This window comes from Lipophrys pholis (genome assembly GCF_963383615.2).
Source record: "Lipophrys pholis genome assembly, chromosome: 16".
NCBI classification, from domain to species: domain Eukaryota; kingdom Metazoa; phylum Chordata; class Actinopteri; order Blenniiformes; family Blenniidae; genus Lipophrys; species Lipophrys pholis.
In genome coordinates, this window is record NC_137634.1 from 9,699,530 (window position 1) to 9,727,446 (window position 27,917).

General features: G+C 43.4%; 1 protein-coding gene across 1 annotated transcript; it reads left to right on the forward strand.

Moving 5' to 3' along the window:
• Positions 1–1,049: 1,049 nt before the first annotated feature.
• nyap1 (neuronal tyrosine phosphorylated phosphoinositide-3-kinase adaptor 1) lies at positions 1,050–27,884 on the forward strand. Its single transcript, XM_080483829.1, has 7 exons — positions 1,050–1,510; positions 16,035–16,275; positions 21,332–21,699; positions 22,757–24,688; positions 24,805–25,047; positions 25,876–25,982; positions 26,572–27,884. Exons 2-7 carry the CDS (start codon positions 16,088–16,090, stop codon positions 26,992–26,994), a joined length of 3,261 nt encoding a protein of 1,086 aa, XP_080339955.1. The 5' UTR covers positions 1,050–1,510; positions 16,035–16,087; the 3' UTR covers positions 26,995–27,884.
• The last annotated feature ends 33 nt before the right edge of the window (positions 27,885–27,917 follow it).

Here is a 27,917-nt window from a genome sequence, read left to right on the forward strand (position 1 = left end):
CTGTACTAAGTTGGACAGAGGCCACATGATTTCCCCCTCTGGGAAGTGGGAAAAGCCCCCCCCCCCCTTTAAAAAAAAAAAAAACAGCTGGATCCTATGAGCCAATCTTACAGTTGCACGTTAATTTTGTGAAACAGTATTTGTTTGGACTGCTGCTTGTGTGAAACAGCACTTATGTCATATGAGCTCCAATTGACTTTGGCCAACTAAAACTAAAATGTGGACTTCGGATTCAGCTTGTGGCCGCGGCAGTCCAAAGATTCAACATGATTAGAAGCCTGTGCAGTTCTCCTAATCTCTGAGTGTCATCTGTCTTCATCTGGGCTCACCTGCTATATATCTTCTGCTACAGACTTTAGGGGGCGTGTCAGCCTCAGAGGCCACGTGAAGGCTACTTGGTCACGTGACACCTGACATATTATTGATGATTTTCATCAGGAAAAAAATAGATGAAACTGTTGGACATTTAAACCTCCATTTAATATTTCCTCCAAGGCTTTAATTGACATGATTTGACGTTTGTCGTCCCCCCCCCCATGCAAAATGCCATACATTTATTCCCATGACGGATTAGCCTACTTTGTGGTGCTCAGCAGCTTATTTTATTCTTAATAGTGTTTTATCCTCATTACATCACTGTGACGTTTCCATACATGACTATTTTGTGTATTTCTGGGAGATAAACACAGTCATGGTTCATTGTGGTTGTTGGGGAATGAAATCCCTACTTTGTGGAGAGTCCTGGACATTTAATGAGTGTAGTGCTGCTGTGGATTTCATTCTTGCTGCTCTGACAACCGATAAACAAGTTGTCGCAGTTGGACTCAACGACACCTCAGATATTTTTTTTCCCTCTTTTCTCCAGAAAAACAACCAGAGGTCTGCTCTCAGGAAGTACTGTATGAATATTAATATGGATGCAAATGCACGGTGAGGATGCCCAGCGCCTGAACCGACACAGCGCGCTCCGATCTGCGCATTCTTGTTTTGACGTCTCTCTGTGTGTTTTTTTTTTTTTTTTTTTTTTTTCCTCCTCTCCTCCTCTCGCCTGAGTCGAAAGCATGTTTATCTTGCGGAGGTCGTCTCAGAGGCAGTTTTGCTTTTAAACGCACAAGGATGGAGTTTTTGCAGAGGAACATTTTGTAACGTCGCATTGAATTGCATCATGGTTTTCAATCAGATCTCGCGCCGGCCAGCCCTCCGCGAGCCTCGGTAGCACGGTGCGTCTGTTTATCATAAAAATGGAAGACCTTTCACGTCAAGAAAAGGCGTCAGTCCGGTGATATGCGTTTGAATATTTGATCCCGCAGCACCACGTCAATTGACACATCTGGGAAAGGATTTTTTTTCCGCTCTCCCTCTCTGCCTCCTTCCTGTCTACCAAGACAGCTGTGTCATCAACAACCGGCGTGGTTTTGTTGTTGTCTGATTTTTACGAGGTCTGGGCAACTGGAGAGGGCTGTCGGCACAGTCTGCCGCTGCGCCAGCCATAGGCTACACACTCACCAAGGTAGGCATTGCACCTTGCTGTATTATTGTGTTTTTGCTCCGTAAATCAGCGCGTGAGACGCGCGCACGGGGACGTGGCCAGCTGTCACGGTCAAAAACGCGCCGTCCGTGTAATTAGCCGAGGAAAACATGGTGCTGGATTGCGCAGAAGAGGTGCGGGAGAGACGTCGGGGCCTAATGGCATTTTTACACGTAATTGTACTTCATTTTTTTAAAGGAATGTGATTGTGACAGTGAGCCGCCGTGTGTTCACCAGCCAAATTATTCAACCTTGAAGGCTTGCAGCGCGCGCCTGTGCACACGAGGCCCGTTTTAAAGCCTCCCCCCCCCCTCCAAAAAAAGAAAAAGAAAAACACAAAAGAGAGGTAAACACGACGAGATGGCTGCGCGCTATCACGCACAGCCCCGCGTTTAAGTTCGGTCGTGACAAGCCCTTATAAATATTTCACTAAAAAACAAGCCCCCCCATCAGCTGACCGGTGATGCCGGAGCATGCACGGTGTTTATTCACCCAACATACACACACCACAGCCAGGGACTGTGTGTCAGCGGTGATCTGCATGCCGTGATAGAAAACATCTGCATGTTTACGATTAATAAGTGTCCATCAATATGTGAATGGGAGGTTTTACTCTGATTGTGAACACACGGGGGTGACGCGTGTGTGTTGGTGTGTGTGCGTGTGTGTTTGCGCATCCAGGTGAGGATGTGTTGGCGCGTCTTTGAGGTGCAGGAGAGGCAGGAGGCGTCTGGATGAAGGGAGCCACATCCTCAGATGTTTCAATTGTTCTTTTTTTCCCCCTCCTTTAAAAGTGCTTTAGTGTGATTCATGCCAGACGAGTTGCTTGGATTTTTTTATTTTTTGTGTAAGGCGATTGGAAAGCGTCGAGGAGTCGTGAAATAAACGTGAATTTAAGGCGAGTCAGCACTGTTTCCCCCCCTTTTTTTTTTCCGGGCGTGACTGTCAGCCACTCCAAATGAGCATCACTCCCACTGAGATATTTCTAGTTCACACCCCACTATATAGATATACGTAAAGATAACAGAAATAACATGGATTGCCCTTATTTCACAAGGACCTGCGTTTTCTGTGTGGATTAATTTTGTTTCTCTACATTTCCTGCGACAATCTGCTATTTTCTAAAAGCTGAATCGACATTTTATTTTCAGAATAATGTACGTCTTTAGGCTATATGTCACAAAATTCCCACCATACGAGTTTAAAAGGACACTGCAGTAACTACAATACTACAAGCCTCCATCATGAGTGTAGAGAGAGTATGATGTGTCTTTAACGGTGCTTCCTCAGCATGCAGGATGCTTCTCTTCCCATTCGAAATTGCGATGGATACTAATTACATGACAGTCTCAGTTGACCTTGGGGTTGAATATGTTAATAATCTTTATATGTCTGATGTTAAAAACCACGCTTTAGTCTGATGGCTATAAGCAGGATCTGATGTGTGACTGTGTCTGACGCTGTTTGGGCTTAACCACTCCTAGGTGTAGAGGAGAGCAGGGATGGCAGAGAGCAGCTGTGACTTTGGGGTCATTGAGTGCATCCCGTTAGCTACACATACTGTGCAGTGTGCCTTGAATGCAGAGGGAAAAATAGGGCTCACACCACCTGTCAGTGACTCCTCTGGTGTCCCGGTGATCCCCAAATTCAGCCCAGAAATGTGATCGAATCGTGAAGCTGCAGGTTTATGCTGCAGCTCAGTCGGTTTGCACGAACAGTATGAGAGTAGGAAGTAACATGGAATAAATGGAGGATGTTTCATTCAGACTCTTCAGCTTTAAGTGGTTTATCCCACTTAATCAGAATGTAGAGATTTAAAATGCAAAAAAAAAAAAGACCTCCGACCGTAAGCCTTTATGTTATTGAGCAAAGCTTTCTAGTTGACATTGACTAATTGAACAAATACAATATAGTTGGGACTGTTTTCGGGGGATCCAGTTACTCTAACCAGCAGTGTGCATAGTGTCTTTGTGTGTGTGGGGAGGGGAAGGGAGGGGGTCCATATGGACGACTGCAAACACGGCTATGGAGGGTGATGGGGGTCCACACATGGCCAGAGAGGAGAGGGACCGTCAGGACTGAGGTCACTGATGGATGTGAAATAGACTTGGCAGATGCTGACATTTTAAGCCCATTTTCTCTAGTCAAGTGGATACCCTTGTCTGGATGAGCACTAATGGATTTTCTTTTCAGTGGATGTCCCGGAACACCCAAACAAATTGTTACCCTGGACTTTGAGCAGCAGCAGGTCAATAGGTTAGTAGCAGTAGTAGAAATGTCCACTACTACTACTCCTCCTGGCCAGGAGGTTTTCTACAATAAGCATAGAGGCTGTGGTGATCAGCTGGTTTTTAGCAGGAATCCTCTGTGAGTCGGGGAGAGCACATTTTTCCTTCATCTGTGGGCTCACCATCTTGATTCTCTCAGCTCTGTCAGAGAGATGTGGCATCAGAAATGACGAAGGCAGGGTGTTTCTACTGCAGCGTGTGACCAACGTGAATAACTGCAGTCAGTCAAAGAAAAACAACAAAACAAACAAACAAACTCTTCTCATTGTTTTGTGAAAATCCTGTTTTCATCCCAGCGTTGAATTTCAAATAGATTTGGTCACAATTTCATCCTCCTTTACTTTCCCCCCCACTTCTTTTGACCTGAAAAAAGGTAATTTATGAAATTCAATATATCAGATTAGAGTGGATCACTTTATTTTTTGATTAGTTTGTAATTTCACCAATTTTGTTAACGGACTTCTTGTTCCTGATTTTTATGTTCTGGTCTTCTCTGCTGCTGTTCATCCGGCAGACAAACTATTAGCATGATGCTGGGTGCAACAAATATGAGTGAAACATCTTTCTACTCGACTCAGTGAAGTGCGGGCAGTTGCTTCACTTCACCTGTCTTTGTCAAGATGACTGGTTTATGTTTCAACTGGCACCAGAGTATACCTGAGTCTGTCCTTGACATGACGGAGATCGCTGGTTATCAGACTCTGAATACATGAATTTAAACTATGTGATCCTCTTCTTTTGGGGTTTATTGTATAAATCCCTGATTCACAGGTTGTGTTATGGATAAATTGGTTGAATACAGTCCAGGATTTATTAAAATTGGATCTTTTAAGGACAAGACTGTCTTATACTGCTACACATTTCGGTTTATAAACAGCATGACAATGGAAAGAGACTTGGCAAAGTTGATATTTGGTTTTTGATTCATGGAATTGATAATATTTCATTGTAGAGGCTCATAGCTTTTAATCGCTCAGATTAAATAAAAAAGAACATTTGAGACTGGGATCATTCAAGGCTATAAAATCCTGTCCTTTAGTCTCTTGTCATACAGACAAGACATCCCATGATTTGTGTGCCTTTTGCAAGGATTTATAGTTTGAGAGACCAAGACATGGTAATAAAATGTATTGTTTTTCACAGACTTTACACACCTCTGTAGGTATCCACAGAAGATAATACTATTGTTTCAACCTACTAAGAAACTGTGCAGACTTCAACTATGGAGGATCAAATTTGATCAACTCGAGTAAAGAGGCTGTTAAATGTTACTTCTTATATTAATTATATGTAATGCATCTTGACATTATCCTCAACTGTCTTTACTCCGAATCATATATATCCAGTTTCCTTCAGCTTTAATGTGAAACCTCATGTTTTTGTTGACCAGGCTTATTTTGAACACACTTGATTTGTCAGTCACCGTGTTGCGTTATAAATAGGTTGATGAAAGGTAAGGGCTCTCTCTGGCGGCTTCTTGATTAAAGGGCATGCCATTCACTACAGATGTCCTGGTTACAAATACAGCTTGGACATTGTTATATGCTTCCCTCCTTTTTCTACTGTTCCGTAATAGAAAGGGGGAGAAAAAAAAAAAGCTAAATTGAATCTCATTTGCGTCTATGTTCCTCTCTCCTTCGTTTTAAAAAGATATCATTAAAGCAGACATGTTGCTACAGGCTTTCCCTTTCAAATTCATATCTATTTTTGTATTCAATTCATAGATTTACTCTGCAGTAAATGCAGGCTTTGGAAAAAAAAAAAAAAAAGAAGAAAAAGAAAGACAAAATGGGCAAACATCCCCTCTGTACCCACTAAGAGCCGACAAGGAGGAGGGATTACTTTGCTCTACAAATGACCACAGACTCCTCGGAGCTCCCTCCGCAGCCACGTTTTAGGAGGTTGTTGCTCCCTGAGTGCTCCTCACATTAAAAGCTCGTACACGTCTGTTCCTCGCCTGACCAGAGGATGGCTCGGATGTGTGTGGCCAAATTAGCTAATGAAATTCTAGATTGAATGCTCCTTTTAAAAGCTTTCTTTCTGGATTGTAAGTATCTTACAGCGTCCCATTCTCACTGCAGTGTGTAGTCAAGAGTAATGATGTGTGGTAATGATTTCCTTGAGGCAACTCATCTTTGTTCATTTCCCCTCTGTTTTCTTCTCATTAAACCTTTCAAAGTCGTTTGCATGGTAGTATGCAAAATAAATAAAGTTGAGATCCAACAGTTACTCCTCTCTTGTTGGCTCTGAGGTCTCGGTCTCCAACTACGTTAAGCGCCTTCTATTTATGTATATCTTCAAAGTACCTCGCGCACAAATAATCCACCAGTCCTTGGATGGCTTATATGTTTGTGTGCCAATTGCTTTAAATTTTCATCAGGTCATTTCACTGTCATCATGTGAGAACAGTAATTGACAAAATCTGAAATTGTAGGAGAGGAACATGGCTGTGTTTTGTTTTGTTTTTCATAAATTATACATGTTTAGACGTGCATAAATGGACCAAAGTGATCCAGATTGTTGAGTTAATGTCCCTGCTCTCATTAGCGTGCCACGTTTATGCTGAGACCTTCAGAAGACCTTGAATAATGTTTACTAAATCACTGAGAAGGAGGCCCATGTTAACCATGGCCATGGTGTGTTGCAAACAATGAAAAAAAAAAAGAGTATAGTATGTTCCACAAACATCGTTGCCCCATCTCGTCCTTGTGTTGTGTAAATACATTGGACTAAATTTGATGGGGGGCATAATAGTCGTAGAAGTGTCTCACAGTGATAATTTATTGTCTGCGACATTGCTAAAGGTCACAGCAAACCAGCAAAATCTCAGAGAACAGCAACAGTGTGTGGAATAGGTGATTGTACACGGCGACTTCAGAAATGCAAATCTGAAGTGCAGTATGACTTAAGTATGCTTCGTAAATGTCAGAGCAATCTTCCTTTGTGCTGAAGAGGCTGCTTGGTTAGCCGGCAGAGGAAAGAGCTCCAGCTCTCTGATTTAACACAAACACAGTCTCCAGGTGTGCTGGAGACCAACATGATTTTAAAGATATCCAGGTACATATCGAACAATCAGAATACAATGGGGGAGTTACTTTTCTCATCTCTTACATTGTTATTGATTTTGTTTTTACACATAAACTGAAATATTCCAAAAAGTTTAGTTTCATTCATAATGCTTCTAAGTCATCAAAATCAAAAAATACACTTGATAAAAAGATATATTTATTAAGAACCTTTCTTTTTTTTTTTTTTTTTTTTTTAAAGCAGCAGCTAAAATGATTTGTCATATGTGAGGGGAAGTTATTTCAATGATACTGTATATACAGTACTTTCAGTTTTGTTATAGGTATTGTATTACATTTTGTTTAAGATGAATATAATTTCATACTTTGAATTGTTCATTTATTGTCCACAGTTATTGGCAGTTTACCAACGCACTTTCAAAACGTTGCCCTGGGAGGAATTATTTTACCGTCGTCAACAGCGATTGTGCCGTGACACCTGATACCGGAGAGGCGAGGATGCACAAATGCTGCGTTCTAGTTTCTGGATGCATGTGTCTAATAATCATTTTGTAAAAATCTGTGTTCGTTTCCCCCTTGGGCCTTGTGGCCATGTTTTTGACCCAACCACATGAGTACTGTGTAAGAAAACACTGGCTGGATCAGGCACCCTGCAGTGCATAATCTGCTATCACCTGCCATTTACCCCAGTTAGTGCCTTTTCATTTCATTACTGTCAGTGCGCTGAATAGCAGCAAGGACAAGAATGGGAATTGCTCAAGTGAGACCCCAAGCTGAAAAACCTGCCACTCAAACTTGTATGTCCAATAAAGCTGTACATTTTATTGCTTCTTCTCTTGCATCCCAGCTCTCGGGGCAGACCATTAAAATGCTCTCAGATGTGTTTGGCTTGATTAGCTGCAACTTTTGAAAGTATCCCGATGTGATTCTTCCTTATGTTCACCAGCGAGATGAGACGAGGGAAGGCAGGGTGGTCCGCACGCTTCGCGGCTTTTAACTTTCCCGTGTCAAGTCTTTTTATATTTGCAAAACTTACATTTGTATGCTAAACTCTGAGCGTCTGGAAAGAGAAAATCCCCTCTGCACGGTCCTGTTGGAGAACACTGTGGGGTGCAAATAAACGGGCCATGAGAGACATGATCTGTGTGTAATGAGACGAACGAGTGGGAGAGCTCCGTGTGTGGGCATGTGTGTGCGGCCTACGCTATGACTCGCTTATCGGCTGATTGTGAGCAAGAGGTGTAGGCTGATTCAAATGTTGGACCACCACTTGTTGTCTACCTGGCTTTGCTAATCACACCAACGCTGCTGCTTCATCTTTCAATCAATAGAGAAGTAGGACGTAGAAGTGTTGATTGCATTAACATCGACATTATCTAAAGGGGACATTTAGGACTTTATGCATGTGTGTGATTTTTGGATCTGTTTGTTTTTACCCTCCTCGGCTTGTAAGACTCCTACTCTGCAAGGGAACCTTTCTAAGGTGGATTCAGACGACATGCAGCAGCTCTGGGACGGTGTGAGTGATGCTCACTCTGAACTGCTGTGAGGCAAATCATATGTCTAGCTTACTGTGATGTTCAGCTGGTCTCGCTTTTGCTTTGGGCTATTGGACTTTGCTAATTGTTGCTGAATAGTTTATGAGGTTTTTCATGTTGGGGTAGGGACAGTCGACGGTGCTGCGGGCTATTCTGTTTCGGTCTGCTTTTGTAGGTGAACCAAACAAATGTACATCATGTTCTGTAAACATGATTCTAATAGGGCGACGGAGCATCAGCCTCAATCTTTTTCATGCTCATTTAAAAGAATTTGCACAGACATATAAAACATGACTTTAAACAGCAATGAAATGCAGGGTAACCCACATCTAAAAGAAGTCAGATCTTGGTTAGGAAGGATGCCGGCTCATTGAAGCGTGTGCAGCTGCAGAGTGGAGCGCTTCCCCTCACGCTCAAGCGCGAGCATTAAGGAGTTTTTCAATTCTTCCTCATCTCCCTGCAGTGCTATACCTCACAGTCTGGGCTTCAGCAGCCAGATGAAAAGAACAAACAAAACAGAGACTGTATCGCTCTATATACGATGTGATCCCTCCACAAACTCGGCAAAAACAAGTCTGTAGTCTGTCTCGGAGGCACCCCGGCGATTTTGTGCTCTTTCGTCGTGCTACGTTTAGTGACAGCGCTCATGCTGCTCACATTCTGAGCATCCCAACGCATGGCTTTCTTCCAATTTCACTGTTCAGCCTTCGTTTCCTCTCCTTGGTTTGCTCCACGTGTCATTCCCAAGGCAAAGCCTGCCCTGAATGCATCTTTTTCTCTGCATTACGATGCAGCGTTTCCACAACATTATGCGCGTTTTCTCTGAAGAACACACACCAAATGAAAATCTCTTCAGAGCCATAGAAGAGCTTGGGAATCCATAAGCTGTTAAGTGTTCATGTATGCTAAGCGCAGTGGGTCACCTTGGTTACTGCAGATTCAAGCAGAAGATGATGAAGGCAAGGGCAAGCCCGGGTGGTAAATGGAGATGGGGAGGTCATCGACTTTCTGGCTCTTTTTGACCAGAAAAAGAATTATTACACAAATTATTATTATTTTTTTTTTTCAAATGTATTTTTATTTATTTAGTTACAAGTTAGAGATAAATGCCACTGTTTACATTTTAACCTATTCATGAGCTGTGTGGAGATGTAGACTTAATGCATGCACAGCCTGAAGATAATGAAAGAAAGGCGCAAAGCTGAGACACACGAGCACCGTCGAAAGTTTGTTGTGGCTCAAGGCTGTGTCCTGGTGTCACAGGGCACGGAGGATCAGGGAAAGCTTTTTGTAAGATATTTTTGGTAGCAGTCCATGAAAGATTTAGTGGTAGCTCAATTTGTACAACGCTGAAGAGGAGAATCCGAAGTGTGCGAAGCGTGCTGTGTGTGTACATTCAGGTGAGCAGCTTTGGGCCTTTTTGTCTTTTCTTGTTTTTGTATTTTAAATACCTTTCTTTGAGTTAGTTTTTTTTTTTTTTTTCCCCTGTTGTTATTTCAAGTACAAAACATAAGAAAGAGGTCACAAAAATTCCTCTGCGCCTCTCTTGTGCCTTCCATCCCTTGCTTGGAACGATGCATCTTCCTCCTCCTCCTCCTCCTCCTCTTGTCCATTCTCATCAGCCACAGGCATCTCACTGCACAATGCAATATTGTCGAGAATTCAGTGCACAACGGCAGTGCATGAAGAGAGGCTGAGGCATGCTCAGGCAGCAAAGAGCCTTGTATAACCCTGAGGTGAAAACAGTGACTTCTGCTTTAGCGATGCACAATGAGGGGAATTATGGGAGTAATCTCATTTCCTTCGTCTGCAGACACACTTCTTGCACATAAGAGATGCATTAGTTCGGTATTCACACTTTGAGGCTGGTCAGCTGATCGTAATGCCATATCAACTTTTTTCTTCTTTTTTTTAGCAGATCTCGGCCTTAGGAAATTAGCGGGTTGAGTAAAACTACAAGTCTGATTTCTTGGATGGGCGAGCACACTGCAGAGTGAGGAGCATCAAACAGGCAGTATTTACCTTAGGTGATAGTTTTTTTTTTGTTTGTTTTTAAAGGAGGGTTAGATTGGTTTTCCCTGCGCTCCAACCATCGAGTTAAAGCCCATAAAGCAATTGATGCTTCCTAAAATGTTTTCCGGCCCTCAGGTCAGCCAGGAACAGTGTGAAGGAATTCAATTTCGAAGGCAGAAATCCTCCTGAATGGGAGAAAGCAGAAATCTGGTTGCACAGAGTGCACGTGTAACACTTTCATCAGAATCATAGGAAACAGAACCTCCTGTTTAATATGAAATTCATGCGCACAATACTTGAATAAAATTGGATAAAGATAATTGATTATTCTTTTTTTGTAAAGGTCAACTCGGTGCTTCAACTGGAGGAGTGCTGTTCAAGGCTCAGAATAGACACGCTGCTGAAATATATAATGTTGGAGTGTGACGTTGTTTTCCTGTTCAGATGTGTTGAAGGTAGCCACATCAGAGCAGTTCTGCTAAAGTTGACTGGGTGTGATGGAGCATAAATGATCTCGCCAGCCAAATGTTTAGAACAGCGTTTCCCTTTGTAAGTTGAGCTTCTGTAAACAAAACGTGTGAGGAATCTGGCCAGTAATATTTTGTGAGCTTGTTTGTACTTGTACAAGATATTGTTAATTTTGGGAATATCAGCAAGTGTCTGTCACTTTGTCAAGCACCATTTTCTCAGTTTGTTTACTGGTGGATTTTTTTTGTCTACAACTTCTTCCTCTTCAGGTTGAATCAACTTCGATGGTAAACACAACTTTTACCACTAACTTAGAACAAGACAATGGACTTATGGCAGTTGCTTTCTTTTTTTTTTTACAAGAAATCATCAAGTAGAGATTGATACAATTTTCTTTTTTATGGAATATATTTTCTAGAAGTGAGTGAAATATGAATTTAGTGACGACAGATTAAAAAAAACCTACAGTGAATAACAATAACAACAATAAGGGTAAGAAGCACAACTGTCACAGACATAATATTCCTCACATAACTTTCACTTTCTGAGTCCTCTAACTAGAATACCTCTAATAATGTTTTTCTTGTCCAAACGCCAACAGTTTATCGATAACAAAATCTTTTGGTGTGAAATCCTTTATGTACGACATCGACCCAAAATTTGCTACTCAGTGTGAATCTCCATGTGCAGTGTGTGATCTTGATGTTTATAGTGCGAGTTTCACTCCCGATGTGTGAGATTTGGCAGGCCTGCTTCACTTGGATTCTTGAAGTACATTTTATTTGATGTGTTTTGTCTGGTCTGCTGGCGAAGAAGCTTTAATCACTGTTACAGGGAGAAACACAAAATAACATTAATTCAGTGGAAGAGGAGATGCCCTGACCAGGAGGGGGCATCGATCCCCCATCCCCTCCGTCGAATCACACAGTGGCGAAAGTACATGTTCACCCCACCGACGCATTAGGTTTCTTACTCAGAGCTCTATTCCAGATGTGCGACAGTAATTTATCAGATTAGAAATGTTTGAAGTAACAAAAGACACTTAAGGTTTTTTTTTAAGTAATGAAGCCTGCTGTGTCAATCGGATTCCACTTTTCTATGATGAGCTCCAGTGACAGACATTGTGTCTTTTAGTTGATAGAAAATTGAAGGGAAAAGTAGGTTTTCATTCAATTAATCAAAAATGGACGTGTGTGAATTTGATTTTGATGCATTTCTTAGTCCTGAATTTGGAGCTAAAAGCCAAATTCTTGTTACAACAGTCCCCAGTTTTACCAGGCAGCATCGGTTTATACTCATTTCTCACAATCAAATTTAAGTCACAATGACATCCCATATTGACATGATTTGGGAAGAAAGAAGTAATAAACCAATTTGTTTGAGAAAAGCCAGATGGGGTTTCTTGTCATTTCTGTTTTATCTCCATTCTTAGTGTAAACGGCAGGTGAAATGATTCCCCTAATTTACATGGGTGATAGCTATTTGGCATCAGTGCTGCAGCCATGAAATGTTCTTCTGTAGCCACGTTCATATGAGTTTGATGCTTTGCAAATAGTGTGCTTGCTTCTTAGAAATCAGACTTGCAGCTGAAGCGAGAGCAGACTTTTAAGTGACAGAAAAACTAATTCTAATCTGCTTTAGAAATATTCAGGAGCATTTATAAAAAGAGTGTCATGTTATTCCTTTGAGTATATTAGTCAGATTTCCTTGCATGGCTAAGCAGCAGCGCTGTAGAGCCCGTGTAGCTCCGTGGATGTGAGGTTGTAAATGGCTACAGATGCTGCTGCTCCATATAAGATACGGATGGTGTATTGATAACAGAGGGGCCAGGTACAAATGAAGCTACGGTGGAGTTTCACCCCAGGATCATCACCTATGATGAGGCTGACGTTCTGCTTTGTGCATATTCAGTGCTTAAGGAAGAGATGCATGCTGACAGTGTTGCTAGGAGACCACACACAGCGACTAGTGTGAGAGGCTTGATTTCACCTCCCTCCCCCATTCTTGTAGTCTGGCTGCCTTTCACTGTTTCTCTATCCTCGCTCCCTCGCACTTGCCTCCATTTGCTTATTCCTTCCATTCCCTGTCTCGATATTCAACTCCATCAGTCTGTCTCTCCACCCAATCACATTTATCTTCTTCCCAGGTTGATCTCTCAGTGACTATTTATTGGCCTCCATCATTTTTCACCTTGCCCCCCCCCCCCAATCTTTTTTCCCGGCTGCCTTGGTCTCTCATCCTCTCGGCCCGTGTGCATTTCAAGCTGCTCATTCTTCTCCCGAACGCTTCGCTGTGTCCCCGCTCACCACCTCCTCTCGCTCTCTCTCTCGCTCTCTCTCTCGCTCTGTTTGTGTCTCTGGCGGAGCTGCAGCGCTGTGTCTGGCTCCAGTGCTGTGACTGTGGGGTCAGCATACTGTACGGCGGACAGAAATCACTGTGCTATTCAGGGTAAACCAAATCAGCTGGAGCATAAGCACACTGGAGTGTGTTTTCACAATATACACACCAAATCACTGATAAGATGTGCCATGAACATCTGTCAGCAGGAAAAATCTTACCTCCTGTCACATGCTGCAGTACAATGTTCGAGTGCAGTAATATTCTGATTGATTCATACTGGCATTGATGCAAATATGCACATCCTACTGTGTATGAGAGTGAGTTAATTCAAGGACAAAAATGTGCAGAGGGAAGATAACAACTTTAGCACGTGACATTATGTACTGTCCCTCTATTTAAATAGAACTTCTTATTAAAAAGCTTAAAAAGCTTTTCTAAAGCTGCAAATGTCTGTTAGACTCACAATGTGGGATATGTGTAAACAGTCACAAAATGCAACGAAATAGGCATACTGTAAGATTATTGAATGCATATTTTGAATATGTTTAGGAGAAATGTTGCCCTTTTGGCCGGTGTTATGAGGTGTCCCTCCACTCTGCAGTGTTTCTGCCTCGCTCACAGCAAGGTGCATCCACACTAGTGGACCACTTGCTGAGGTGGAGGCTGGAGGGCAGAGAGCTGCAGCACAAAGCCTTCCAGAAGCGTTAAATTCTCAACCTGTAATCGAGGGAAAAAAACGATTCAGACGCCACATATTGAAAACATATGGTGCAATCAAATTGTTCGGCTGTGCAGTTTTTCCACTCTTTTTTTTTTTCCCTCCCCGTTTTGAAGCTGGACACTTATTTTTCAAATGAGCATTAATGATTTTCCTCCATAAATTCCTTCAGTATCCTGGATTCAAATTTGCTGCTGAAGATTTGCAATTACCACTTCACATCCCGTGTGTGTGTGTGTGTGTGTGTGTGTGTGTGTGTGTGTGTGTGTGTGTGTGTGTGTGTGTGTGTGTGTGTGTGTGTGTGTGTGTGTGTGTGCGTGTGTGCGTGTGCGCATGTGCATGTGAAGTGTTTGCTTATGTGCATGAATGAGTAGTTTGCAGTGTTGCATGCAGATCAAGTCATATGAATCATGGCTCCATCTGCCTCCTGGTTCTAATGAGGAATTCAAGCAACCCCTGACCCTGCAGATGCTTCCAAAACATCTTGCTAAATACTTTCAATTTATTTGCGCGTTAAAGCAACTGAGGGGGTTGATCACGGCCACCGTGTCTCCTGAAATGATGTTTATACCAAAGTTCATTCAGACAAACCTGCCTATAGATGTAAGATTTGGCTTTTTCCTGTTTGTTTGTTTTTTCCGCTTGGCTAATTGTATACCACTAATTGTAATAAGACAATTGCAGGGCAGCCTGCTCAGCTGCCAGATCCTCGAAACCAAAACCGAAGCTCCATTTAACAAAAACCCAACCTACAGTTGCAGCTCCCTAACCTAATTAACATTGAGTCAGCAAGCATGGCAGCAGCAGTGGTCGAGGTTGTGGTCAGGGTTTGTAGGATACAAGAATAGCATGAGCCACGCTGACACAGTGGATGACACACTGGGCCATGACAAAAGAATCACACACAGTTACACAGATCATCATGCCATCCAACCCAGGTGGCAAGGCCTGCTGCTCCCACCGTGTGGTTTTTGTCTATGTAGTAAGATACAGTGGAGATTTTGAGCTAACAGTGAGCATTATGCACGGTCGGTGGTAAATGTGGTTTAAGTCGTCCTGAATATCTACAGAATTAGGGGAGCTAGTCCGCCGCTGGAAAAATGTAAATGTGATGTATTTTTTATGTCCTTTTCATGCTGCTCTCATACTTAGTCAAAAGAGCATAAAAGCATAATTTAGAGCTCATTAAACTGGATTCATGCGCAATTTCAGAAGTTGCATGTTGTGTTGACACGACTGTGATTTTAAAAAGTATGAATAATAGAACACAATTCCTTCCGTAGTTTTTCTTTTCTTTTTTTTTCCGCAATTACTTGCTGCACTTGCAATATGGATCAAGAAAATTACTAACAGCAGCATTTGCAGATGCATCTAATGCATGCCAAATAAAGCTGGTGATTCAGTTTATTTCACTGGCGGTGTTTTTCAGTCGAACACACCAAATATAACCCTTCAGCATCTACCAACCAAAACACACTGTGAATCTATGGATGATGGAAAAACACGAGCATCATGCATCAGCTGACAGCTGCGCTTGTCTTAGCCAATTGCGCTGCACATTCTGCAACATGAAAACACTGCTGGACTCTCAGATATCTGCCCCACAACAAGCCCGACTTCGCATGGGTTGAGCGTGAGTAGGAAGCTGTGCATGCGCTACATATGACAAACCACATTACTGTCTGGTTGGCAGACAGGCTTAGATAGGCCATCACAGGGCCTCCAGCCAAACATGCTCCGCAGCTGAGTTACCATGCTTACTCAAATATTCATAACTGGATAATGAAAGTATAAATAGTTTTCATGTGATACTCTAGAGGTTGGGGTAAACAAAGCTGCAGCCTCCCTCATCATGCATCCCTGCGTCTAGTGTGACGGCTGCCGGCTGGAGCAGTGGGCAGGACGGTTTGTTGTGACACAATGAACATGAAAGAAATGGCTTCCTTAAAGTTTTGTCTTCCAATTGGATTTGATTATTTGAATTTCATAGTGCACTGCACATCACAAGGCAACCATTGTCAACCCTGTCAGCTGCACGCAGGCCGGGAAGTTGTCGGAACATATTTTTTAATGATTAATGCTCTCAAACATTGTCCTTGTTTCTTTTTTATTTAGAGGAGGCCTGCCTGTGACACACGTCCCCCTTATCCCGGGTGGTCTTCTATACCATGAGCTCTGGCTCTGCCCAGGATGTGGCAGTCGAGCATTTCCTGCGTGACATAGAGCGGAGAAGCAAGCGGCTACACTGTGCTGTGATAGGCTGCGAGGAGGAGCGACCCCGCAGCGACATGAACCTGCTGTATCGTAAGAGCCGTTTGGACTGGAGGCAGAAAGACCAAGAGGGAAGTAAAAAGAGGTGAGTGGATCTGCTCACCAGAGCTCTGCACATATGGGATTATCACGAGGTTCAGTTCAGCAGGAAAATAAACCTCTTAGCCGGTGTGAACGAGTTTAATTTTAAAATCTTAATTCCAAGCACAGTTCATGGAGTCACAGGGGCTTGCCTGAAAAACCTCTGACAAATTTGCATAGCAGCAGAGCATAATGAAGTTAATATGTACTGTAGATGAGGCAAGCTACTGTAATGTCAGCTTAAGTTATGGTGCAAGGTGGCCTACAACACCGGAAAAAAAAACGTGTTCCCGCTGCAGTTTTGCATAATATGTGATGATTTAATCTGTCTCACTTTTTAGGTGTCGTGAAAACCACTTTTTGAATATTTTGAACCATCCAATGACTTTCCCATGAAAAACAGTTTTGAGAAAGTTTGATAGTTTGTACTATCACTACATATACAGTATATATATCATTTCACTTTCATTTATTTATGGAGCAAATCAAAGCCTTTTTATGCAGCATGTAGGAAGTTTAAGTTTTGCAGATCTGAGGTCTGCTTTTTGTTTTTCTTTTTTTTTTTGCGCATCCTTCATATCTTTTTTTAACCATCAAATCTGAATGTTTCTTCTGCTGCTTCCTGCCAGCACTGTCTCAGTAGGATTGAGGAGTTGTTGCTAAACGCAGTATGTGTTCAGGGCTCTAATTTCTCCACCGCCACAACGCAGCTAACTGCTGATGCATCAGGTCCAGCTCCTGGGTTTTTGGACGTCTTCCAGCAGAAGTGAAAAGTAATCACAATAAATCACAACACAGAGCCTGTGTGTGCTGGTCTTGTAAATAATATTAATGGTGATAATGCTAATGATCATTAAGCCTTGTATAAACATTTTTGCTATTTCAACATGCAATACATTAAGGTTCGTCACTATCACAAAAGACAAATGGGTCCAACCACTTATGTGAGAGGGGCACACCAGGTGTCAACATAATGTTAATGCCACCTTCCTGTGACAGTTTAAACATGACAGTGATGCTTTTAAAAGCATGTGCATCGCAGTGAGTGATTAACATTGTGTATGTACCGTTTCAATGTGACTCAACTATAATTCATAAAGATCCACACTGGGTTTGAGGCGACTGTTGGTGCGGGGGGAGGGAGGGGGGGGGGGGGGGGGGGGTGCTGTAATGAAAGATAATGATTCAGTTTGTTTAGAAGTATCGTCCAGTGCTTTATGACTCATAGCTATAATTGAAGGCCGTCCTGTTGGCAGCAAAGATCAACGTCATGGCAGCATGAAGCCACTGTAGGTGTGGGGCAGCAAGAAGTAGGACAGCGTTACAAGATGAGTGATGAAAGCCGAAACGAGCAGGGCCAGAGCAGCAGAGGTGAGAAGCGGGACGTGACCAGCTCCTGATTACGAACAGAGCAGGGTAAAGCCGGGGATAACGCTGCACTGGGACCAAAGTGGGGGGAAAAAAAGAACAAATGGACTTCAAGGCAGGATGACACAAAACGGTTCTACAGAGCCGGTGGCCACGAAGAAAGCAGGAAATGTGGAGGCACAAAGGAGGCAGTATGAAGGCTGCTGGGAGACACTTTAAGAGCTTGAGCCCTCAGGAGAGACATTTATAAACCAGACATGGTGAAATGGTGAGTGACAAACAGTAAATAGGTGAGGTTCAAGACAAGTTTTAAAAATAGAAACAGATTCTTATGGCACTCTCCTGGAGGTTATAACTGGTGGAAGAAACTGTTCTTTTCACGTGAGGTTTTTCTTATGTCTTGAACAAAACTATTATACATGTGCGAATAAGCTGTCAGTAGGTGTAGCCTGGCACCTGTCATATAAATGCTGGTGAATGAGGGGCTGTAAAAGCCCGGTAGTTGTCTTAAAACATCACAACTTGGCTAATGCGATGAATACAAAACAAATATGTAAAATCAAAACAAAATATTTAAATCTATTAATCCTTGATATCTGCTTTATTTACACAAGGGCCGAGGGGTTTTATATTACTGTCACACACCAGCAACCAGTACTTTAATAGAATTAGTAAACAAAGTGTTTTATTGCTTTGAGTTTAACCTCTATGCAGAATCTTCTTCCAGTAGTAAAAGAAGAATCAGATCATAGTTTATAACTAGATAGAGACAACCCATAACTTAAGGCAATCAATTAAAGTGTCATGCATTGTGTCAAATGTGTCAGTAAGGTCCAACAGAATGAGGACGGCTCCATGCTCAATGTCAGCGTTCAACCTTAACCCAGCTGAAACTTCACCAAGAGACTCCTGCCTGCTCTAATTCACCCTCTGGCAGGATGGATGGCTTGATGTATTTACTGATTTTTTTTTTTACTCATTCAGCTGTTTGAACATAACCCACTCTTAAACTTTGCCCCAAAAAAAGGTAAATTAAAAATGGGATTATGACTGCCAGAGGCAGAATTATCTAAACTGGATTTCTTAAGTGAAAGCTTTATCGCCACAGTCTTAAAAACTTGAGGGAATATCTGGCACTCTGAGGATAAGGTGTTGTTTCAGAGTCTGTCCAGAGATAAACCCAGGAAAGGTGTTGTGCAAAAGGCTGCAGAGGAGCAGCACATCTCTTCTCATGCCTTGATTGGTGCAGGCAAGCGTCTGTCTTTTTTCCTCTTTTTGCTGCTTTGTGTGATTAATATTTATCTGGAAGTGATGCTACAAGCATAATAATCACTTTTGGTTTTTTTGTTTGTCCTGTGGCATTTGTTGGAAGTGATCTGGAGCTTCCGCAAATTTATACAGACAGATACATTTCACAGTTGTGGATCGATTAGATTCCGGTTAGATCACTGTAGTAGTTAGTAGCATCCCCAGACCCTGAGTTGGATGTAGTGGTAGAGATGATAGATGGATGGAGACTTGCATATTGTCAAACTTGGAAGAGCTGCAGGAAAAATTTGCTTTTTTCCCCTTTTTTTGTGGGGGGCGGCGCGCCTTTCAGTTTTAATTGTAATCTAAACCTGTGGGTCCCAACCTGTCGATCTGTCAGATCGACTTGGAGGAGTGCAAAGGATCACAGGGTTATGGATCTGAAAATTAGGGTTACGCAAATCAAAGGAAAGCATAATAAGACATATTCAAGACTGCAAACCTGGGAAAATGATCATTGCTTTCATTCTGATTCTTGTTGCTTTTGTTTGTGAGAGTGGGTGTGTCCATCAGCACTGATCTCAACTGAACAGCTCCTGGCTATCGCTTCATGTTTACCAAGAATATATGAGTGTGGTATTGATATTCTCATTTCACCCCTCTTTAGCTGATGGGCTCAGTGCAAAGAGGTGGGAGTCCTGCTACTTTTTTTCAACAGCAAAGTCTTTGGTCTCGTTCTGAAGCTGTTGGGAGCTTCTGCTCTCAGAAGAGATGAGAAGAAAACAGCAATTTAAGCAGCAACAAGGAGCTGCTCAGTCCCTGTTCTGGGCTAAATATGGCCCTGCAGTATCTATGTCAATTGTGAGGAGTCACTACTACATCTCCACAGGCTTCCAAGGGCACAAACATTATTGTACAGATGCAAGTGTGCTGTGTTGCCACACCATATTCATAAACACACATGTTGAGACAGGTTTGCATGCACGCACACGCGCACACACACGTGTAAGTAAATGGGAGCTTCTGTGCTGACTGTGACGAGCGGCCTCAGTGCTCCTTCTGCTGCTCGCTACAGTGAATACAAATTGTAAGCTCCAGTTGACTTCTTCTGTGCTCTGCTGCCTCACAGGGGTTGCCACTGATCTAAATGCGCTGCATGACCCATAGTCATATGTCGGCAGTATGTGGTATGATGAATCATTTATGCACGGAGCAATTGTGTACTTTACCTCTTTTAATCATAGTAACAATTTCTTGCAAGTATAAACATGGCTATACAGATCTCCTCTTTTGTTGTCATAAAGTAAACAGACAAAATGTTCATGGTATTTTTTAACACTAATGTGTTTTTTTCCCCCCTTGCTATTTAATACAACAGTCTCACTGGTCCTAGTAATATTGAAAGATCTGTAGTTGAAGAAAGTAAATGTTGTTCTCATTCCAAGTAAGCCGAAAGACCAGGGTCTTATCTCATGTTGCTGTGGGTAAAGGCACTATAAGACCCCCTTGAGACGAAGCCACAGTATTGCTCTGCTTGTCTCTGAGAAACAAGCCAAAGGATATCAAAAGTCCTTTTAACGATTAAGTACTGAGCAGGATGGAAAAAACTCAGTTGTTTTTTTAAATTTCAATTCAAACACATAGTTTTATCTTCCCATCTTATGTAAGGATTTGTAGAATTCATGTCATGCCTTTTTTATTTTTATTTTTATTTTTGGCAGGTCAAGACCTTATTCTCATTGTAGTTGCATTCCATTTTTATCTATAAAAAGCCACTAAATCTGATCTGTGTTGAATAAGATGCATGTAATGCTTTTACATGCAGACCAAATACAGCGTACTAAAGAAAGAGTGCCGTTGGAGCAGCTGCTCGGTGTGATAAAACGCTGCAGTGTTTTGTGGGATTTTTCTCTTTGTCAGTTTTATTTATTGTTGTGGGAGCTTGTGTCATTGATGATTTCAAAGCAGAAACTATCAAAAAACCAGAAAAATCACAACTGTTCCCATGGTAACAGATGAAATGCTTCTGGCAGTCCTGAGAGCAGCGTACAGATGTGGGTAGAGGATACAAACATGTGAAAAATAAGGGAATTCCAGGAGCGCACTGTACACTACTACTTTGCTCTTGACAAGGGAATTGATTTCCTAATTGAATGTGTTTGAGGCCGAAGCAGATGTGGAGTAATTCAGATGGAAAGATATGCGTATGCGAAAGATGGAGGAGCCTCCAGGGCTTTCCCTTTGCAGCAAAAGCCCTGCAGGCATTTCTTTTTCTTTTATCTTTTTTCTTTTTTTTTGCAAAGATGTTTGAAGACCAAAGAGAGAGCGAGGCGAGGGGAAGGTCAATATAAATGGTAGTACATGAATGTTTCTCGCTTGTCTATGATTATTTCATGCCTCAATATTTTGTTTCACACCTTCTCGACTCCATTCCTAATTTGCAGCTCCACTCAAAACGACCCTTCAGCTACCGTCGGCAAAGTCAGAGACTTGGCTTCGTTCCGACGGCATTTCCGAATGGGCTTCATGACCATGCCTGCCTCCCAGGACCTGTCCCCTCACTCCTGTGCCTCTGCCATGGCGCCACGCTCGCAGTCCTGCCACGCGGTCGGCGCCGGTGATACAAGTCTGGAAAACGGAGATGACTGCGACACCCAGTCCCAGCATTGTGGCCGTTGCCCCCCGGCCAAACCCAAGCGCCACCCCAGCACTCGCCTCAGCTCCTCGTCTGCAGACAGTAGAGGACCTCCTGAGACGCCGCCGCCCCCTCCACCTGGTCACTCGCAGTGCAAACACTCAGAGAAGAAAAACGGTAGGAAGACGTGAACTCTGACCGTTAGACGTCCGTCACATTGTTGTTGTTAAAGTTACTCCATGATGGAGTCATTAGATTTTAGTGGTCATATTTCAAGATCACTGTGACCTCATGTATTCCTGAGGCTCCAGACTTCGGGGAGGTTGTGTGAAGTTTGGCTCACATTTCCTTCACTAAAAAAATAAACGACTTAATTTTAAAAGCCAAAAGCCAGGGTCACAATGGCCTCATGATTTTTTTCCTAATGTTATCCAAATGCTATTTTAATGTTTCCTCAGATTCAACACAGCCTCACTCCTCTGTGACAAAAGTCACTGTGACCTCACATATGCTCAATTTTAGGAAAAGCAACTGCCATTGAATTGCTTCATATTCGTCACAAGTGGATCTGACGATGCCCTACACTAAGATTGAATTTTCTCTATAACCTGATGTGAGCTGGATGAATATTATTGTCTGCTGCAACCATTATTGGCAAAACGCTTTCTCTACTTTTCTTTTATTTCATACAGAACAACAAATGAACACACAAATTGCCTGTCCAAAGTCACATTCTCATCATATCCATATCTTTTAATTATGTATCTATAGATCTGTATAAACTCACATTCCCAGTCTCGGTACTAGTACAGAAGTTAAAAAACAGTAATAGCATCTAATGTTTGGGTTTTTTACAAATCTTGTAATTTTGCTAACAGAGAATGACATCGTCATTATATTTTTTCCTAATTCAACCATATTTTCATTGTTTCTTTAATACAATAATTTTGGATCGTAAGCTAAAGAAAGTGATCCTAAGCTTACATTTGGGCAAGCCCTTTGCTCCAGTTCCACTCAGATTGTATATCTATCCTTAGTTATCTGAGATAAATCCTCTAAACTGTGCTTCCCCATTAATAATTGATTAGATCAGGTAAATTTAATCCCCCTTTGTTTCTGGGAGAAAGGAGTGTTCTATATTTGATTCTTGTTTTTATTTTTTTGCTATAAAAACTTTGATGATATTTTTTCGAGCAATCTGAAGGTGGGCAGTTTCTTTTTTTGTCTCTTCCAGCCATGAAGAAGTCTGACTCTGGAGACATTGGCTCAAAGAAGGTGCCTCCTCTGAAACCCAAGAGAAGTCCCAGCACCCAGCTTTCCCTGGACCCTCTTCCTTCACGTGTGCCTCCATCCGCCACATCGCTGCCATTTCAGGCGTCAGACTCTCAGATTCAGACAGGAGATGGGGATGATGAGCCGGTCTATATAGAAATGGTGGGCCAGGTGTTCACCAGGGATAGCCAGACAGCCACGCCCCATCCGGTCACTCCTGTGGCCACCACGCCAGACTCTGATTCAGACCAGAGCGAGGCCATCTATGAAGAGATGAAATACCCGCAGCAGGAAGACAGAGATTCCCATCGACACCTCCCTACCAAACACGAGAAAATGAAATCCTCTAAACACTTCCATGTCACCCCTTCCTCATCCAGCAGCTCATCCTCGCTCCCACGCCCCTCCTCGTCCTCCCCTTCCTACTCCAAACCAAAAGCAACTGTGTCGATCTCTCATTCATCTCCTCTGCCCTCCTCTGCCTCCTCCACCCCTGTTCCCCAGGCCCTCTCTGCCAGTCCACACACGCCACGAGCTCCCACTCCTTATCTGCTGCAAGGGAATAAATCTGAGCCCGAGTCCAACACTAAGATTCCCGCCCCTTTCCCAAATCTTCTACAGCACCGGCCCCCACTGCTCGCCTTTCCTCAGCCTGCGGCAGCCTCCAGCGGGGTCGGGGTGCAAAACAAGGCATCGGCGTCGTCTAAAATGGGAACTCAAACAGCGAGTGTGACAACTCAAGCGAGCAGCTCCTCTTCGGCTTCTTCTAACCTTGTCGCTGCACTGACGGGCTCCAAGGAGTCATCGGGAGGAAGTGGAACGCAGCAGGACAAACACAGCAGAGATTCCCAGCTGGGTCCTGCCCCTGGACTGAGAGCTCGGAGTCACTCCACACCGCTGCCTCCCTCGTCAAAATCCACCTCCCCGTTCTCCCATCACCATCACCACCCTCACCATCGCCCCTCACACTACCATCACTATCGCAAGCCAGAAAGAGGGGACTCCCCTGCCCCGACCAAGAGCGGCTCACAGACTTCAAGCCAGTCCACAGTCCAGACACAGACGTCGAGTACAGGCAAGGAAGGAAAGTCTGTCAGCTTCCTCTTGAAATCAGACAAAGCTGACAGGGATAAGGATCGGGAAAAGGATCGGGATAGGGATAGGGATAGAGATAGAGACAGGGATAGAGATAGGGATAGAGATAGAGATAGAGACAGGGATAGAGATAGAGACAGGGATAGGGATAGGGATAGGGATAGGGGCAGGGACAGGGACAGAGAGCGAGACAGAGACAGAGAGCGAGACAGAGACAGAGACAGAGACAGAGACAAAGAGAGAGATAAGGACAGTCATCGAGAAAGGGACAGAGATAGGGACAGAGATAGAGACAGAGATAAGGAAAGGGACAGAGACAGAGAAAGAGAAAGAGATCGGGACAGGGATGGAGGGCCACACTCCTTGCAGATGGAAATCACCACTACAAGCAGCCAAACACCTCAAAGCAGCACCAGCTCCACTCCCACTCCATTATCCTCATCCCAACGTCCTCATTCTCGCCCACATCTTCGCTCTCACACCCCTCACGGCCTGCCAGCGTATAAGCCTCCCTCATCGGACAGCCCCCTGCTGTGGACCTACCCCTCTGGCGGCTTTCGGAGGCCGCCGGCTTACGAGAGCTTGAGAGGCAGCTCTCAGACTCCATCTCTGCAACAGCCCTCAAGTCTTACTGGTGTAGGCGAAGGGGTGTCCAAAAGCAACGGAGGGTCTGCGTCCATCCAGTCGAAAGTTGGCTTTATGCCTTGGGACAGCAGTGCCAGCTTAGCCGCAGATGAAGGGTCTTACTGGCCTATGCAGAGGAAATTATCCTTTAGCCATGGGAGCAGAGAGACAGAAAGTAAGCCACAGATCTTTTTTTTTTTTTCTTTTCACAAATATACACAAAACACCACTCTTATGAAATCTGTTTTAATTCTTGAACTAAACATTGTGTTCCTTGCTGTTGCGCCTCAGAGGATGAAGGGCGGGCATGGAACGGCAGTGCCGATGCCCTGTTAAGGATGGATAAGGAGGACTTTGGGATGGGGTCACGAGGAGGCCACTCAGGCATTCCGGTCCACTTCAGTGGTGCCACCAGCAGGGCTCTTGGTCACAGCGAGTCCTTGGCCGGAGTTGATAGCAGCCCGGGATTCAGAGCGCTGCCCAGAGTGGGGATGCCTCTTCCCTGCCAGACGTTTCCCGCCTGTCGCAATGGAGGTAGGCAAACACTCCGTTGCCATAATCTGTTTGTCTGCCGCTAACCACAACATCCTATTTAAAAAGAAACTATGGCAATGCATTTTCATGGGGATTCTTCTGCTAGCTCTTTGTGGCGCTGCTTCTCAACTCAAACAGCTTACTTGTTTTTTTGTTCTTGTAGAACATCAAATAAGTCTTTAACTCTCCCAGAATTGAAGAAAATATAAACTCTGATCACAACTATGTTTGATAGGAGAAGGAGCCCTTCTCCTTTTTGCTGATTGTCACAGACTGAGCAAAAAAAAAGAGGGCGTCCATAAATAGGCTCATGTAGCTGTACAGACTGGCATAGAGAAGTTTTTTTTCTCATTTAAAGTGTGAAAAACCTTGTTTGACACACTTCAGTGAGTTATCGGATAAAGTGCAGTCTGTGTCACTAGTAAGCCATTCATTCAGGTGACTCACAGGAAGCAGTCAGAAAGATCGGCTTCATCCCGTCCTGAAAGTCTGATCTCTTTTCATCATTTACGCCAGTTTGATATCGGGTTTTTTCAAATGAAAATCCGTCAATCTGTTAACTTATTTGGGTCAAATACAGATAAACAATGTTTGTAAATGGGAGAATGAAGATTATAATCAGAACCAAAAGGGTTCATCAACTTTTCTTGCATATAACAGGACTTCATAATTGCTTAGCAGCTTCAAATGTAATCAGCACACAATGTGCAGACGCTCTGTCTCAACTCTCAAGTGAAGCGAGACACACTCTGCACAGTGTGCTAAAATGAAGTTCCCTTCCACTGTTCTCATTAGCAGACAGCCAGTGTAATGTTTGTTTCCTTACAGAAGTGGGGCGGCTGGGCCGCTCCTCCTCTGCTGCTGGAGTGAGACAGGTGGGTGGAGGAGACGTCCAGAGACAGAGCAGTCTACCAGCACGAGAAGCCCTGAATCAGGTGAGTATATAAAAACCCGGCCTCATCATCACTGACTCCATTAACTTTGTGCATGGTGGATTTGGATGTGAACATTAATAATGTTCTTATTATTACCCCCCCCCTATTCTGCTGGAGACACTACTCCTGCAGGTCTATTTTTAGCCGGTGATATGCCCACTGAGCAGAATAAGGTCCGACTCTGTTGCTCCAGAAAAAAAGGTGTTTGACGTAGGTTAACATGCAATGTGGAAATGACAAACAATTCTGTTTTAAAGAACATGCTGTTCTGTTCAGAAGTGATCTGCAGTCTTCTAGCAGAGCATTTGCCCAGTTTCTGGCTCCATGGCAAGTGCTGACGCAGTTTGAGTATGCTGCAGAGACTGTCTGCATGCGTCTGGTTGACCCTCCCTCGAACTGTAGTAGATGCAGCACCGCTGCAGCCTGGTGGCTATCTATTGGAACTGCAATTTTATGCAACATGTGCCAGGAGGATTGACTTTCACTGCCACTAGTGCTCCAGTAACCATGCAAAGTTAGACATTTCATTCCCGTTGTATTGCAAAAGACTACAGAGGTTCACTAACTTCACTCTTTCATGTGTGTTCAGCTGCACGGTCTGGCCCAGCCTCAAGCTTCCTGCAGTCCCAGCGTGTCTCGGCAGCAGCAGCAGCTCCAGCTCCACCAGCAGCAGCTGCAGTTGAAGCAGCAGCTCCAGCAGCTTCAGCAGCAGCACCACCTACAGCTGCAGTTCCAACAGCTCGCCCAGCTGGCACAGGGACAGCCTCCTGTCAGTGGGGGCAATACAGCATCCACAATGCAGACCCAGAGAGACGGCAAGCTGCTGGAAGTCATTGAGCGTAAACGCTGCCTGTGCAAAGAGATCAAGGCCCACAGGCGCCCCGACAAAAGCCTGTGCAAGCAGGACAGCATGCCCATCCTCCCTAGCTGGAGACGGACACCTGAGCCTCGTAAGACTGGCACGCCACCCTGCCAGAGGCCGCAGGCTGTCGTCTGGGACACTGCTATCTGAGAGGGTAAGAAAAGGCCAGTGAGCAAAGCACCTAAAGAGAGAGACAATACATACACAGATGAGTTGGAGATGGCTGAGTAATTAATATGAATAAAAATGGATGAGTTCACTTGAAAAGTCTTGAATATGATTGTGGTGACTTAATAGCCACAGAGGGACGGTGGACAAAGACAGAAACAGTGGTTTGTGCTCTCGTTGTGTGAAGAATGGACCTATGAACAGTAATGAAGGTTACTGGAGACTTTCAACTTTTTGGTATCAAAAGCTTATAAAGAAGTAAAAAAAAAGAAAAAAAAAAGTACTACAATCACACTAAATAAATTTCTTATCCGAGTTATTTGTATCTGCTCTGTACTATGTGCTACACTGACGCGTTCCAGTTGCCAATGATTTTTGCCACAAAACACCAGTATTACAGCTACAACAAGAAGACACCAACTAAATAATGATGGAATGAGTTGTTTTCTCAGATCGGTGTTGCCAAATTTCTTCCTGACTACTTGAGACATAAAGGAATCATGTATTTTCTCCCACACAGTTATCCAGCATTCATAGAAACTACTCTGTGGATGAGAAAAGGCTCATAGATAAGTTATTGAAGTGTTTTTTGAAAATCGTGAATGTATATGAGATGTCTTGGTATCAATAGATTGTCATTGTGGATGCAAATAATCATCACCGAGGAGTAAAAGCTACCTACTGTATCCGTTTGCATATTTGTAATGTAAATCTATTTACTTTCTCAGCGTCTCTGCAATTTTATAGCAATATGCTCCCAAAGCTGGAGCCACATAATTAAAACTTGTGTCAACTAGCCTAACATACATATCTAAGACTTGAATAAGTCATATTTACTGTGTCATTCTCTGCATGTCATGATAGACATACAGTATTGTAAAAAAAAAAAAGTATGTGTAGAGATG

Excerpts from the sequence above, each read along its gene's own strand:
- nyap1 (XM_080483829.1), top strand. The coding sequence starts at position 16,088 with ATGAGCTCTGGCTCTGCCCAGGATGTGGCAGTCGAGCATTTCCTGCGT. Across the intron at positions 24,689-24,804 it reads TGGGAGCAGAGAGACAGAAA|AGGATGAAGGGCGGGCATGG; the intron begins GTAAGCCACAGA and ends GTTGCGCCTCAG. Across the intron at positions 25,048-25,875 it reads TCCCGCCTGTCGCAATGGAG|AAGTGGGGCGGCTGGGCCGC; the intron begins GTAGGCAAACAC and ends GTTTCCTTACAG.